The following is a 15,624-nucleotide window of genomic DNA, read 5'->3' as shown; positions in this document are numbered from 1 at the left end:
GTTACAGGAAGCCTTTTGGTTGTAAACAGATCAAAATATCACGTAGCAGCAGGATGTGGGTGAGTTGAGTTAGTTTCAGGTTTACTATGACCCAGAGACAAATGAGGAAATATAATAGAAACCACAGTTTCCTTAATCAACTATAACTTATGTTTTGAAACACAGAGTTTAAAGTCAGTTGCTGGTTTAGGCATCTCTGGTATAAAATGTGTTAAATACTGAAATGTCATGTGACAGACTTGTATTTGATGGTTTCGTGGTGTGACTTCTCAGCACTGTCAGGATCATGTGACAAACTGTCCTCACACATTCATCATGAGTCCACACTGAGCTGTAGATTCACACAGGAGACAGACATTTTGTCCAATGTTTCAACTGTTTTTACAAAATTAAGTATGCACATATGATGAGTTTGATGTCTGCCATCTCTACAATGAAAGCTATGATTAGGCTACAATATTCTCATACAAAATGTATTGTATTTACATGAAGGAGCACACCATGAATAATAAAGTAATTATTGGTTGATCAGTGTGTTTAGTAGCGGGGGTCAGCAACCTGCTGAGCTGGGCTGAGGTGGATCCACCCCCTCCCCCCACTCTCTCTCTCTCTTGCTCGCTCTCTCTCTCTCTCTCTCTCTTTCTCTCTCTCTCTCTCTCTGTTAGTGTGTTTGAAGTATTTAACTTTTGTTTTCTTCACCGACATGTCGCAGATGTTTCTTCTCCATATGGTAAGGTTGTAACTAACAGTTTTCAGTGTTTAATGACTCTTCTCTGCTCTCACTGTTAGTTTAATGACAGTCAAGAAGCAGAAATGAGCCACTTGGTTGTTGAAAGTGTTTGTGTGTTAAAATTTTCTGTTTGTCCTCAGATCAGATTCAGCTCTCTGTTAACAGTTTGTGTTAAGGATCAATACCAGCTCCAACAGCAGGAGAGATGATGATGACGTGTGTGAATGTGTGAATCTGTTGGTTTTCAATGTCAATGACATCAATAACTTTTATGTGTTCATGTCTTATATTGAACCAGATTTCGTGTGGAAGTCAGTCTGATGTGAATATTTGACGTGGGACTTTTTGCTTCTCTTTTATCCGGCAGAGTGAGAATTTAGCAGAGCTGGAGACTTGGGACTTGGACTCCCCTGCTGCGAGACTCAACTTGACTTGAGACTTGAAGGTAAAAAGCTGAGGAAAAGTTTTGAAGTTTTAACTGCGTGATGCTGCCTAATCATTATACCCTTAAGCACTGATCCTTGTTTTAATGTGACCACGCAGGAATGTGTTGAGATGAAAATTGTTTCCATTAAAAAATAAGTATTTTGTTTGATTTGACTGTGCTATTGTAATCTACATACTAAGTCTTGATAGACCAAAAGACTTAGTTTTTGACTTGAGGCTTCACTTCTACTTGGACCAAAATACTTTAAAAAAAAGCTCTGGTATTTAGGGACTGTCAATAAATGAAGTGCCATCATGACCTTCTCTCTCAGTTACAGAACAGGTTGAAAATTATTACTGAAAATACTCTAAAGTTTTAGTTCTATTTCTTATTATTAAACACATATTATATTATATGTTATTATTATTGAATTCCAAGGTAAGGCAGAATGATGAAACTACACACCTTGCTGTTGTTATTATGTTTCATATCTGTTACTATGTCATTTTAAATATCATTTGTACAGTTATACCATTGTACACTGATAAAATATTATTATGACTGTATAATATATGTACAATAACTATATATATATATATATATACATGTTTTATGTATGTCTGTATTTTATGAGCTGTCCACAAGTAAAGGAATGGATACCCCCAAAAAACACAAGGCACACTGCTTTGTGTTTATTACGGTTGCTGTATGATTAAAAACAAACATGCCTTTCTTCATCAGGCTCGAAGAGTCACACACAGACACACAGGTGGATACTATAAATACAAGTTTCAATCACACACCTGAGAATTTACGCTGCAACATCCTGCTGCCTCATCATATTTACATGTACAAATTTACATACATCATATTTATTTTAAATAATATATAGGCTAACAAGGAAAGGAACCCCCACCAAAGAAAAAAATTAAGAGACATAAAACCAGATGTGTGAATGAAGCCTGTGATTACAGTATCACCTGTGACTAGAGTGCAGTCAACATGCATTGGTCTTGTTTTTAATCATGTAGCTACAATAGTAAAGATTATTTAAGGTTTATAGTTTTATGATAAATTTTATAATCAATGAGATTTATGGACTCTGCACACCTAGACCTTTGTTCCCTGACTTTCATCTTAAAGACAGAGCCTCCTCTCAGGCAACACAAGAACCATGGGTACAACTCAATTCCATTAACTGCATCTATGGTACCCTCATTTACATCTTTTCCTTGCATCTTAGTCCCTTCCACTGGAGATGCAAGGAGAGAGGAAACAAGGAATTATGTTTTTAGAGAAGTGTCATGTGTAAGCGATGTCTGTTTCTGATGAGGGTAGCAGTTGATCGCAGCTGGATCAGCTGTCAATTGGCTTTAACAGCTGTAGCAACTCCTGATGGAGTTTGTATCTCCACACATGTGCACTGTGCTAACATTAATAAAGTTGCACAGTTATCACTGCAGGGGTTTTGTGGCCAAATCATCCACCGGGCTCCTGAAAGAGATGGAAGTTTGAGGTCAGTCCCCACAGCAAGCCACCAGGTCATTGTTGGAAGCTCCCAAGCAGCAACTGGCTTTGGCTGAAGAGAGGGGACTTGATCTGGGCTGCAACATGACCATCAACCTATAGGAAAGGGTAAAAGTGGAGGGGGCCACTCCTAGGACACCAGATATTGCTGTTGAGCCCTCTGGAGGTATCGCGAGCTTATCAATGAATTACCAGAGAGGGAGGGTGCCCACCTGATGACCCCAATGAAGTGATTACCCCTACCACTACTCAAGAAATCAAGGGAGTGCTGATTATTATAAGGGATAGTAACAACAAGTCCTATGAGCTCAACTGATGAACTAGATAAAACCAATGACTGCTCTGTAAGTGCAGCTGACAACTAGGGAAAGTGAAATTTGTGACGGTGAGGAAAGACAGTTGACAGGAGCAAAAGACCCCAACGGAACTATCATGGACTAACTATCCATGACATCACTTTGATAGGTGTATAGGAGTCACCCCTCATGGCTACGAAAAATCCAAAAAGGAAAATCTGTGCATTCGCTGATACGCATAGCACTTGAGACATCATCTTCTGGACAACTGCTCCGTACATGTAGCTGCAAATGGTCCAAGATAACATCTCTCAGAGGCCTAAGAATACATCAAGGCCAAATGCAGTGCTTGACGGAAATGAGGACTGGACCTCACATTGTCTTGAAAGAAAGGGCAAGTCAGTCGAATGAAGCACAGCGGCAGGACACAACTCAAAGTCTACCAAGCATCAGTACCCCAATGGCCGAGGAGATTAATTCAAACACAATATCTGATCTGGACCCCAACCAGATGCAGAGAAGAAGATTCAAAGCCACAGACCACAAGTGAAGTGGCTGAAGTCCAGCAACAAAGATGAGTGGACAACAGTCAATACAGACCTCAGTAAGGCCTGTTTGACAAACACTTGCACAACCTGCATTCTGTGTGCTATATCCTGCTCAAAGGCACATGAACCATTTCTACGGGCAGAATGCATTTATATGATTTATTAATTATTTGCGTCTGTATTTATTGATATTCTGATTGTCATTCATTATTTAATAACCCAGAATATGATAAAAGTGCCTTGTAAACGATGGGAAATATTTATTAGGCTAAATATTTCTGGGAAAATGGAAATGATGTGACTCATATCAAACCCAATGCTCAGAAATTTTCAGCCTCACATGTGAATGAATAGAAATGACGATAAATTATGTAAAATATAAATGTGTTTAAAATGTGTTTCCTACTGACAGATAGACTCTCTCTGACTTTAATTTTATCCATAATAAAAGTTAATGGGGGACAAAACAGATATTGAAAAGAAAAACACTTTCTACTAAATGAAGAAAGTTGTTAATTATTCTTTTGTTGACCAGACCTATGAAATATCTCACATCTGTAATGAATTACAATACTTGAGTAAATGTATTTAGTTTCATTCAAGCACTGCTGTTGATCAATGCTACCCAGACCTGAGATTTCAAACTCTCTGAACAAGCAACCTGGTCCATCCTCAGTGTTTTTTAGGGGTGAACATCTTCCAAAGGGAACATTGCCAGTGTGCCAGTGTGCCAGTGTGAGGACACAGAAGGGGAAGTCCCTCCCTCTGGAAGCACTCTGTGTGGGGAACATGACAGCCAGACCCAAACCTCAGAGGTGAGGTGACGATCTCTAACTATCCATAACTGTTCTCCACTCAAATCACTCCACCATCATTATTCATACTCAAAGTTCTGTGTGTGTTGTGTTGAGCCAAGCCAAGAGCAGCAGCACAGACCAGACTCTGGTGAACCTGAACCCAACTGTGTGTCCATCAAGACCAACTGGACCATGGACCCTCCTCCTCATTTTAAAGGACATGGGCCTAAAACAAAGTAGGTCAACAGAAAAGTTAACTGTAAAGTGTCACACAGAAACATTGCCAGTTGAAGTGATCAGTCACTGTTATGACCTGGCTCAAGGCTGGAAACAAAACGGGAGGCCTTACACAGAATTATCATATGAAAAGTAATTTATTGAACCAAATAACTGAACATAAATATGAGGTTTGTCAGTAGAGTGGAGGTCAGTAATGTTTATAATGTATGAATGAGTGTAAGACTGGTGTATTGTGTGTTGTTTGGTGCAGCTAACCAGACAAAGGAGGTATGGGTTGTTGAGGAAAGTCCAGAAACGGAGAGAGGCAGCCCAGAAAGGCAGTCCTTTGTGTACTGAGAGGATGAGCACAGATGTTTCAGGTTCAAGCAAAGTCCACCAAACTCCACCTTTCAACTACGATTGTGGCCATTCACCTCTTGCACTTGACTTCAATGAGGAAAGAAACAATTCTCAATACAGTATTGTCACACTTTCTTTAATAGCATACTCGATAGAGACATACAAGCTGCTGCAGAGGAGTGAGCACTGAAGAGTGAGGCGAATACTCCTTTATGTCTTTCTCACCAACCTCTAGGAGTTGTGACTAATCTGTGCATGGTTATAACCAAACAGACATGGTAGGATATGCTTCAGCATGAACAGATGTTCTTTGTTTCTCTTCCACTTGGGAACATACTACTACTCGGGAACATGGTTTCTATAACTGTCACCAAGCATTTTAACCTTTCACAAGTCCACACAAACATTTATATATATTCATACAGTAATTTCCCTCACACCACAAGCTGGGAAAAACACAGCAGAACAAAAGAGGCAGGCAGAGTGGGTGGGGTCGTCGTCCCCCCTTCACTAATAACTTATAGCTGGATTTATGGTTCTCCAAAGACACACGTAAACGTCTCTGTAAACCTATGCAAAGAAGGTTTCATGGATAGATGTAGGTTGAAGAGGAGCCAGTGCTCTCCTTCCAAATCTCAACAACTTATGTTGCAGATCTGTGCGTCAAGCAAGCTGGTTGCTGGAATCATTTGTAGTCGGGAGGCAGATTAGAAATGTAAATGAAAACAAATGTAAACATGCTACATATAAGTAAAATATAAACGGCCAGTTGTGCTCTTTTCAGGTTGAAACTGTTTTTCATTTGTCATGACTTTGTATCAGGATCCAGCAGCTGGGACCAGACTCTCCTGGACCCAGCTGTGTGCCTGTGAAGAGTGACTGGTCCATGGATTCTCCTCTTCGTTTTCAAGGACATGAGTCTGAAGTTAAGTAAGTCAACAGAATGTTGCTGTTCTCAACTCTACAAATTCTTCCAAGCTCAGTGTCACAGGATTTCTGCAACTGATCCATCGGTTGATCGAAGGAAATATCTGTCAAATAATGTATTGGTTTGAATATATCAAGTCCGGGTGACAAGAAGATGACCTCCCTTTGACACAACACTTATTTTTAAAGTCACAGTGAAATCAAAGTTAGACTGTCATTATCTTTAGTTATGTTTCTGAGTGAAACAGAATATGTGGGCAGGGTATCGTTACAAGAGAGATTTAAACCAGATCATTTAGATTTGATTGGATTGATCAAACATTGGTGTGGCTTAGGAAACACAAAGCGATACATAACTGTAGAGGACTGTTGGCCTCCACCCACATCTCCCTCACCCATGTTGCTCTGAAGATCAGGGGTAGGAATTAATAGACAAAACTCAACTACATTCTTTGTCTTTGTCTTTCTAATATTTTTATTCTGTCACTCTGGACATCAGTCTCTGGACAGCAAAAATAATACACTGATAAGACTGAGCGCATTGTGAACATATAACAAAACAGTGGCCATTCTGTGAACAAAACTATTTACAAACACTTTTACTAGGTCATTCACAGGCCATACCAGGACCATTAAACTTAAGAACAAACAGGAGAGTAAATTCAAACCCTCCTTTAGGGTGGAAGACTCTTTGCCTAATGCTAAATGCAAGCATACTTTTATACAACTTACTGTACCATAGCTGGCACAATAAGTTGAAGCAGCAGTGACTGGAAACATATGAGACAGTCTCCCTACCACTGGAAAAAACAAAAATACAATGAATCTCATAAAAGAGAGGAGAAGGTAAGAAAAAAAAGAAAAACATTTGGTAGGTTATAATTTCTGATGGCATAATCATAAAATTTAAAGAAAGACAGAACGAAACGGTTGCAAGTCAGTTTCATCCCTATTCACAAACCTCCTCTCTATATCTTAACAGATATGCCTCAAGCCTCTATAGAAGTAAGCACAATGAATGACATAATTTGGCTGGTTGGTAATTAGTAAACATTGCATGAATAAACACTAACTACATTTCCCTAAATGATAAATATACCAAATAAGAAATGCCAGGATATCCATATAGGGTTTTTAAAGATAAATCCTAGGCCAACTCAAGAGTCTCTCAGCAGAGAAGTGTGCTTTAAGGTGGAGCACTCATCCTATGCCACATCTCTCTACAGAAGAAAATATTACCAGCCTTAATTGTACATTGTAGGTCCTCTAGAGAGAGTCAACATATGCTGAGGCTTGTTCTGGAGAGTGGAATGTTTTAACAGTATTATTCACCCTGATCCTGAGGGAAGCAGGGTAGATCATGGCATAGCGAGTCTCAGCGATGCTCTCAAGCTTCCTCCTTACTTGGTCATATTCGCATCATCTTTGCTGTATGATGTCTCAGCATGTTGAGTCATCTGGCTGCATCCATCACCATCTGACAATCACTGAAGTTGTAAAACCGTCCTGCATAGTGGCAATATTTACCACCATTACCTCGAGAGCTTTGGTCAACCTTGGGTCAGCTTCAAAGCTAGTGTTAATGTTAGCTGTTAGTGTAGCATTGCCATCTTGAGTGTAGGCGGTGTGTGGAAGTCTTTCTAGAAAGTTGTTTGGGGGGCATTTTGCTCCAAAATTGATCCAAGGACACCACCTGGAGTAAATACTCTGCTTTGCTTTGAATTTTATTGCCAACAAGAATAATGTGGCCAATATTGCAGGATAGTGTGCCAGAGCTTCAACCAATTGTGGCTACTCAGGTGCTTGCATCACTGGAATGGGACAGCAGTAATTGTATTTGACAGATGATTCAGCCTGTTTCTGCATTAAGACATCAGGAGATGATTTCAACTCTGCAGCAGCTTTTTAGGCACTAAACAGCTTGCTTTTCTCCTTATTTACATAAAAACCACACAGACACAGACTATAGGAGAGAGAGACACAGTTTAAAAGACACATTACAAAGTGAGTTTAGTGGACCTCTCAGCTCAGCAACACAAAACTAAAGAGCAGGAAGCAACAGTCTTATTTTTAAAGGGGACCTATTATGGTTTTCCTTATTTTCAGTCATATATTTAATGTCACAATGTCAAATGTTCATGTTAAAAGTGGCCGACTGGTCAAATAATGAGGTAAACGTATGTAGAAGTTACCCTGTGAGCAAAATGCACCAGGTTCAGACTGCTCTGAACGCTTGGTTTCAAATGTTTTTTGGTTCATTTGTCATTACTTTGTATCAGGATCCAGCAGTCGAGACCAGACTCTCCTGGACCCAGCTGTGTGTCCATGAAGAGTGACTGGTCCATGCAGTTTCCTCTTTGTTTTAAAGGACATGAGTCTAAAATAAAGTAAGTCAACAGAATGTTTTTGTTTAGTTATTTGTGTGAGTACCAAAGGTGCATAGCACAACTTTTGAAATGCTTGAACTTCCTCTCCCATGGTACTGCTCCCACAGTTTTGAGGCTACATACACAAAACTGTAGGATGTCATGAAGAAGAGCTTTGTCAAGTTTCAGACAGTTACTGAAGTAATATCATTAGCAATCATTGCAACAAATTTGTAACAGAAATATTGTGATAGAAACTGGTGGCATGGAAAGACATGTTTACCCGGTATGTTAGAATTTCAAAAGAATGAAAAAAATTTAAAAGACATGCATAGTTCTTATTTAATACCATATTTACTACTCTGTAAGTTTATTTTGCTTATTTTAAATATCCAGTGATTAAATTAGCTTTTACAGTAGTGTCCATGTTGTCATCAAAACAGAACACATTTAGTAAATTGTGTGCAGATTTGGGTCATTAAATTCTCTTAAACTTTTAAATGTTTTCTCCACAGAGAGTGGAGAGTTCATCAGGAGAGCTCAGAGGTTCCCAGTGATCAGTCTGCCCAGCAGCATCCAAAAGACCTGGATTCTGTATTTATGGTTTGTACATGTACATGTGTGTAAATGTACAGCATGTGATAAATCCATTATATTTTTGTCATCCTGTTGTCCATGCTGTATTTCTGTATTTTATCTTTCTTGTTCTATTCTATATACACAACATCTATTGCATTTTTGTCTGTCCTGGGAGAGAGAACCCTCCTCTGTTGCTTTTCCTTAAGTTTCTTCCATTTTTTCCCTGTTAAAGGGATTTTTTAGGGAGTTTTTCCTTATTTGAATCCAGGGTCTAAGGACAGAGGACGTTGTATTGCTTTACAGACTGTGAAGCTCCCTGAGGCAAATTTATGATTTGTGATATTGGGATATACAAATAAAATTGACTTGACTATAAACACCTTTCACTATTAAATACTAAAGTACAATTCAGGTCCTAACAATGTCCATGCTGGTCTGTTTTCAGACTGACAGATGAATCACATGTTGTGTTATACCAGTTTAAATATTCAGTTTATCTTTCTGTTCCAGCTGCTGGAGGAGAACATTGTCACTTTTGTGAAGAATGAGCTGAAGAGAGTCCAGAGGGGTCTAAATCCAGATTACCCAGAATGCTTAGCGAGTCAGAGGGAGGATGAGGAGGTGTTGGACGATGAGGAGGAAGAGCAGAGGAGGAGCAGCAGTGAGGCATTTCTGAAGATCACACTGCACTTTCTGAGGAGAATGAAGCAGGAGGAGCTGGCTGACTGTCTGCAGAGCAGTAAGAGGATTTAAACAGATTTAATATGATGGAGAGGAAATGCAGGCAACAAAGGACAGGTTTATATTTTAAACTCTGCTGTAAATATGCTGCACACATCTTCATCAGATCTATGAATTTGTCTGAGCTAAAAACAGTCAGAAACTGTTTGTCTACAACTGATGAGCTGAATAGATTTCATGGCACCTTAATGTTTAACTGCAATTTATTTCATCTATTGTTTGTTCATTCAGGAACTCGTGCTGCAGAGTGCCGACGTAACCTCAAATCTAACCTGAAGGAGAAGTTCCAGTGTGTGTTTGAGGGGATTGCTAAAGCAGGAAACCCAACCCTTCTGAATCAGATCTACACAGAGCTCTACATCACAGAGGGAGGGACTGCAGAGGTCAATGATGAACATGAGGTCAGACAGATTGAAACAGCATCCAGGAAACCAGTCAGAGCAGAAACAACAATTAGACAAGAAGACATCTTTAAAGCTTCACTTGGAAGAGATGAACCAATAAGAATAGTGATGACAAAGGGAGTGGCTGGCATTGGGAAAACAGTCTTAACACAGAAGTTCACTCTAGACTGGGCTGAAGACAAAGCCAACCAGGACATACAGTTCACGTTTCCATTCACTTTCAGAGAGCTGAATGTGCTGAAAGAGAAAAAGTACAGTTTGGTGGAACTCGTTCATCACTTCTTTACTGAAACCAAAGAAGCAGGAATCTGCAGGTTTGAAGAGTTCCAGGTTGTGTTCATCTTTGATGGTCTGGATGAGTGTCGACTTCCTCTGGACTTCCATAACAATGAGATCCTGACTGATGTTACAGAGTCCACCTCAGTTGATGTGCTGCTGACAAACCTCATCAGGGGGAAACTGCTTCCCTCTGCTCACCTTTGGATAACTACACGACCTGCAGCAGCCAATCAGATCCCTCCTGAGTGTGTCGGCATGGTGACAGAGGTCAGAGGGTTCACTGACTCACAGAAGGAAGAGTATTTCAGGAAGAGATTCAGAGATCAGGAGCAGGCCAGCACAATCATCTCCCACATCAAGACATCACGAAGCCTCCAAATCATGTGCCACATCCCAGTCTTCTGCTGGATCACTGCTACAGTTCTGGAGGATGTGTTGAAAAGCAGAGAGGGAGGAAAGTTGCCCAAGACCCTGACTGAGATGTACATCCGCTTCCTGGTGGTGCAGTCCAAACTGAAGAATGTCAAGTATGATGGAGGAGCTGAGACAGATCCACACTGGAATCCAGAGAGCAGAAAGATGATTGAGTCTCTGGGAAAACTGGCTTTTCAGCAGCTGCAGAAAGGCAATCTGATCTTCTATGAATCAGACCTGACAGAGTGTGGCATCAATATCAGAGCAGCTTCAGTGTACTCAGGAGTGTTCACACAGATCTTTACAGAGGAGAGAGGACTGTATGAGGACAAGGTGTTCTGCTTCATCCATCTGAGCATTCAAGAGTTTCTGGCTGCTCTTCATGTCCATCTGACATTCATCAACTCTGGAGTCAATCTGCTGACAGAAGAACAAACAACATCCTGGTGGTTTGAAGTGTTCGGATGCAAAACAACACATTTCTACCAGAGTGCTGTGGATGAGGTCTTACAGAGTCCAAATGGACATCTGGACTTGTTCCTTCGCTTCCTCCTGGGTCTTTCACTGCAGACCAATCAGACTCTCCTACAAGGCCTGCTAACACAGACAGGAAGTAGCTTACAGACCAAGAAGAAAACAGTCGAGTACATCAAGAAGAAGATCAATGAGAATCTGTCAGCAGAGAGAAGCATCAATCTGTTCCACTGTCTGAATGAACTGAATGATCGTTCTCTAGAGGAGGAGATCCAACAGTACCTGAGTTCAGGAAGTCTCTCCACAGATAAAGTGTCTCCTGCTCAGTGGTCAGCTCTGGTCTTCATCTTACTGTCATCAGAAGAAGATCTGGACATGTTTGACCTAAAGAAATACTCTGCTTCAGAGGAGGCTCTTCTGAGGCTGCTACCAGTAGTCAAAGCCTCAAACAAAGCTCTGTAGGTTAATGAATCATATGATGAAATACATACATATACATACACATGTGAATTTATTAACTTAACTTTGTGGAAAAAGTAATATAAGTATAAGTAGTAAAAGTATACTTACAGTGCTTATAAAATAAACAAGCTTATTTGCTTTCATTTCATTCATCATTCATTCATCATGTCATTTATAATTTCACTATTCAGACTGAATGACTGTAACCTCTCAGAGAGAAGCTGTGCAGCTCTGTCCTCAGTTCTCAGCTCCCAATCCTCTAGTCTGAGAGAGCTGGAACTGAGTAACAACAACCTGCAGGACTCAGGGGTGAAGCTGCTATCTACTGGACTGGAGAGTCCACACTGTACACTGGAAACTCTCAGGTCAGATCACCATCTTTTTGAAGAAAAAAGATATTCCCTCATTTGATGTTTTTATGATGGTGGTGGAGAGCACTGTCTTCAATCATAATACCCTGTGATCTGTCCTTATTGTCTCTTCAGACTGAATGGTTGTAACCTCTCACAGAGAAGCTGTGCAGTTCTGTCCTCAGTTCTCAGCTCCCAGTCCTCTAGTCTGACAGAGCTGGACTGAGTAACAACAATCTGCAAGATTCAGGAGTGAAGCTGCTGTGTGCTGGGATGGAGAGTCCATACTGTACACTGGAAACTGTCAGGTCAGGATTCAGATGTTTGTAAAGGTTCACTCAACAAGTTTAGTTTGTGTTAATTAGCCTTCTAATTACACAACTGTTAAAGTGGAAACACTTTAAGGTCTGGAGATTGAGAATCAGATGTGTGTGTGTGTGTGTGTGTGTGTGTGTGTGTGTGTGTGTGTTAGTCTGACAGGCTGTCTGGTCACAGAGGAAGGCTTTGCTTCTCTAGCCTCAGCTCTGAGCTCTGAGAGAGCTGGACCTGAGCTACAATCATCCATGAGACTGAGGGGAGAGGCTGCTGTCTGCTGAACTGGAGGATCCACACTGGAGACTGGACACTCTCAGGTATGAACAGGTGGACACTCTGACTAACTGATTAACTATGCTTCTTGTTTAATGTTGGATATGAGTGAAAGTGTATGAAGTTGATTGTGCCTTTGTCTCTTCCTCCAGGGTGGACCATACTGGACTGCAGAGACTGAAAACTGGTCTGAAGAAGTGTGAGTGTATCAGGACAAACTGCTGAGCATTGTCAAGGAAATTATTCAAAAACTCTCTTCTTTAGGAAGCAAAATTTATTTTTAAGAACAAGATGAAACATTTGTACAAAAGGTTGCTCCAAATGTTTCTGACTCCATCAGAACATGGAGAGAGCAGAGAGGACTGGCCTCTGGCCTTGTTTCCTACGGTACTTTATACCTTGTTACAAACAAATAATTCTCAGCAGCAACGTAAATTAAGAGGTTATACAAAAGGTGACAGTAAAAAGAAGTAAAACACTATAGAGTACAAAAAAGGTTTTGTCATCTAAGTGACACAGTTAAAACAAAAGAGAAAAAGAAATTAGAAAGTTAATTCTCCACAACCTCCTACAGCTCTCCAAATAAACATAATTGTTACACGAATCATTTCAAATATTTGTCTCTAAGTCAGGTTCAAAGTAAACACAGAAACTCAACTCAATACTCAGCTCCACTCGGTCAGTAAAATGCATTTACAAAACCTAAAGCACTATTTGAGGGATGCTCATACTGCTCAGTATGGATCTTGTCATTTCATTCTTGCAATTAGTAGAAAAGGAAACTTACAGGCACAAACCATTTTATCTTGTCTACTTCTCTAGCATGAACACACGCTAAGCTAACCACAGCTTCATACATGTAAACAAACTAACATGCATTGCCCTAGATGTACAGTATATCCATGTACAGTAAGCCATAATACTGCTACAAGCTGTTACTTTCTGTGTTTACTTTCAGACTCGTGACAAATGTTTGAAATGATTCATGTAGACCTGTTAACCTTTTGTACAAACTTTTGTCTTCTGGTTTGTTGAGTTATGTCTACTATTATTCACAGAGTGAAAATTAAATGAAATAGCTATTAACATTTTAAGAAATTATGGATTCTGGTTTTCTCTAAGAAGAATCAGAAGGAAAGGAGACGGTGATGACTGTGTGTTTGGAGGAAATGATTAGTCCTGGAGTCTGGGGTGCTCTGATAACAGTTACTATGTCTATTACAATAACAGAGGAACATCCATCTTCCTCCTCCTCTGTCTCTAACAGAGTAGCAGTATATGTGGACTGTCCTGCTGGCACTCTGTCCTTCTACAGTCTCTTCTGACACACTGATCCACCTCCACACCTTCAACACCACATTCACTCAGCCTCTTTATCCTGGGTTTGGTTTTGGTTTTGGGTTGAGGTCCAAGCCTGGGTCCTCCGTGTCTCTGTGTCCTCTGTAGGGTCTCTGCTATGTAGACTTCATATCACACACTCTGCACTGTGAAGCAGATCAATCTCTGGCTCAATTAAAAAAGGATTCATTTGTGTCATTTTGATTTAAATTCTGTATGTTTCTGTTGTTTTGTCTCAGTTCACTCTGTTGTTACTGTCAGTATCCAATGCACAGCATCCAGCCATGTTTTAAGACACTCAAATGTCTCCATCCAGAATAAAACCAGTGACTGATGTTCTTTTTCTCTGCGCAGTTTGTTTTCAAAGTTTCTCTGTGCTCACCTTAAATCTCAGTTTAACACCTGGACATACCTGCGGGATTTATGACACAACTAGTTTGGAGCCAATCGTGGTCCAGTATGCAACTGACACAAGTGTGATGTGGAAACTTGAAGCCTCCAGTGCACAAACACTGAGAATGGACTTTACAGGGAAGGAAGAGACATCTTAGTGTCTATGCTTAATGGAGAAGGAGACCTCTTCCACTTTATTGGTGAGAAATAATTGGTGTGGTGTTGCCCATGCTGTGTACCAATTTGCCTCATGATGAGCGGCCCATTTAAGAACAGCTGCTGGGGCAGACTTCCTGTTCAGTAATTCTCTTATAGTCTTACTATTAAACCTCTTAATATTAATGCCATTCATCTCAATGTGCTTACTGAGACTAACTTGTCTACGTTATTCAAGAGTGTTGAACCTACATGAATACATAAAATGTATTATTTCAAACAGGAAATGGTAGTATATTTTTAAACAGTTTAACTAAATATTATTAATGTATTAAGCATATAAGTAACATTAATAATGCTACATTTATTGTTATATTTTTGATGTATATTGGATTTATTATGAAAACTTGCTGTACATCTATAAAGATATATTAATAAGGGAACTCCCCATGCACAGCCAGTATTAAAGTCACAGATTAGTAAATTAGTAAAGTCACAGTAAAGTCATCTCAGTGTGCAGTGCTTAATTTTGATTTTCACCAAAGATACATTTATATTAAGTATAGTATTGGTGTTTCAGGGATATATTAAGCCAGAGATCAACAATTAGGTTCAACCATGGGCCAGTTTTTTCAGGATTTTTCATTGCGGGGCCGTTAACTGGTGCAGTGGAAAGGCAGGCCTTTATGTTTTTGTTTGTTTCTTTTAATTAATTTAAAATAGATTTATGACACTGTTAAGGATTGTATCTGAGAGGGAAAATGTCACCATCACACATTTCTCTACAACTGCCAAACATCTGTGTGAGGAACAAATCTGTTCTGGTTGCACAGGCTAAAGTTGTGGAACTCACACATGAAACTTTCATTTTTGGTCAGTTTATTAGAATTAGACATAGTTTTAATGCCTCACCTCACAGGATTAGATATAACTAGGCTTTATTACAATAATTTGAATTTACAGGAGACTTGTCTTTATTTGTTATCTGCAGTAGATTTGTTTAGTTTCGATGTAAACAATGAAAGTCAAAACTTTTAACAGGGTGCAAAATATGTTTGCTGTAGGGCCAGATTTGTCCCATGAGCTGCTATTAAGAATTATTTAAGGGTTGGTGTTATTGTTTCACGGAGCTCTGTTAAGCTGCTGGATGTCCATCCAGGCTCAAACACTGAACCAAACAGAAAATGTACCATAAAACCAAAACTAGCAGCTAAAAAAGGCAGAAAATCAGTGAATCAGAAGAGTTAAA

The 15,624-nt window shown here is 39.8% G+C and overlaps 1 protein-coding gene and 1 long non-coding RNA gene across 2 annotated transcripts; both read left to right on the top strand.

Annotated features, from left to right (window-relative positions):
- The first annotated feature begins 670 nt into the window (after positions 1 to 670).
- LOC137198961 (uncharacterized) lies at positions 671 to 4,556 on the top strand. Its single transcript, XR_010931712.1, has 4 exons — positions 671 to 730; positions 1,098 to 1,175; positions 4,205 to 4,343; positions 4,445 to 4,556. It is a non-coding gene; the product is annotated as an uncharacterized lncRNA (long non-coding RNA).
- Positions 4,557 to 5,732: 1,176 nt separating this feature from the next.
- Positions 5,733 to 14,449, top strand: LOC137198886 (NLR family CARD domain-containing protein 3-like). Its single transcript, XM_067612891.1, has 9 exons — positions 5,733 to 5,834; positions 8,111 to 8,218; positions 8,713 to 8,800; positions 9,287 to 9,515; positions 9,749 to 11,546; positions 11,742 to 11,915; positions 12,036 to 12,208; positions 12,373 to 12,542; positions 12,641 to 14,449. The coding sequence occupies exons 1-7, from the start codon at positions 5,791 to 5,793 to the stop codon at positions 12,124 to 12,126; spliced, it is 2,532 nt and encodes an 843-aa protein (XP_067468992.1). The 5' UTR covers positions 5,733 to 5,790; the 3' UTR covers positions 12,127 to 12,208; positions 12,373 to 12,542; positions 12,641 to 14,449.
- The last annotated feature ends 1,175 nt before the right edge of the window (positions 14,450 to 15,624 follow it).

Source organism: Thunnus thynnus, chromosome 15 (genome assembly GCF_963924715.1).
Source record: "Thunnus thynnus chromosome 15, fThuThy2.1, whole genome shotgun sequence".
Taxonomy (NCBI): domain Eukaryota; kingdom Metazoa; phylum Chordata; class Actinopteri; order Scombriformes; family Scombridae; genus Thunnus; species Thunnus thynnus.
The sequence above is the reverse complement of the archived record's forward strand: the minus strand, read 5'-3'. Positions and strand labels throughout refer to the sequence as shown.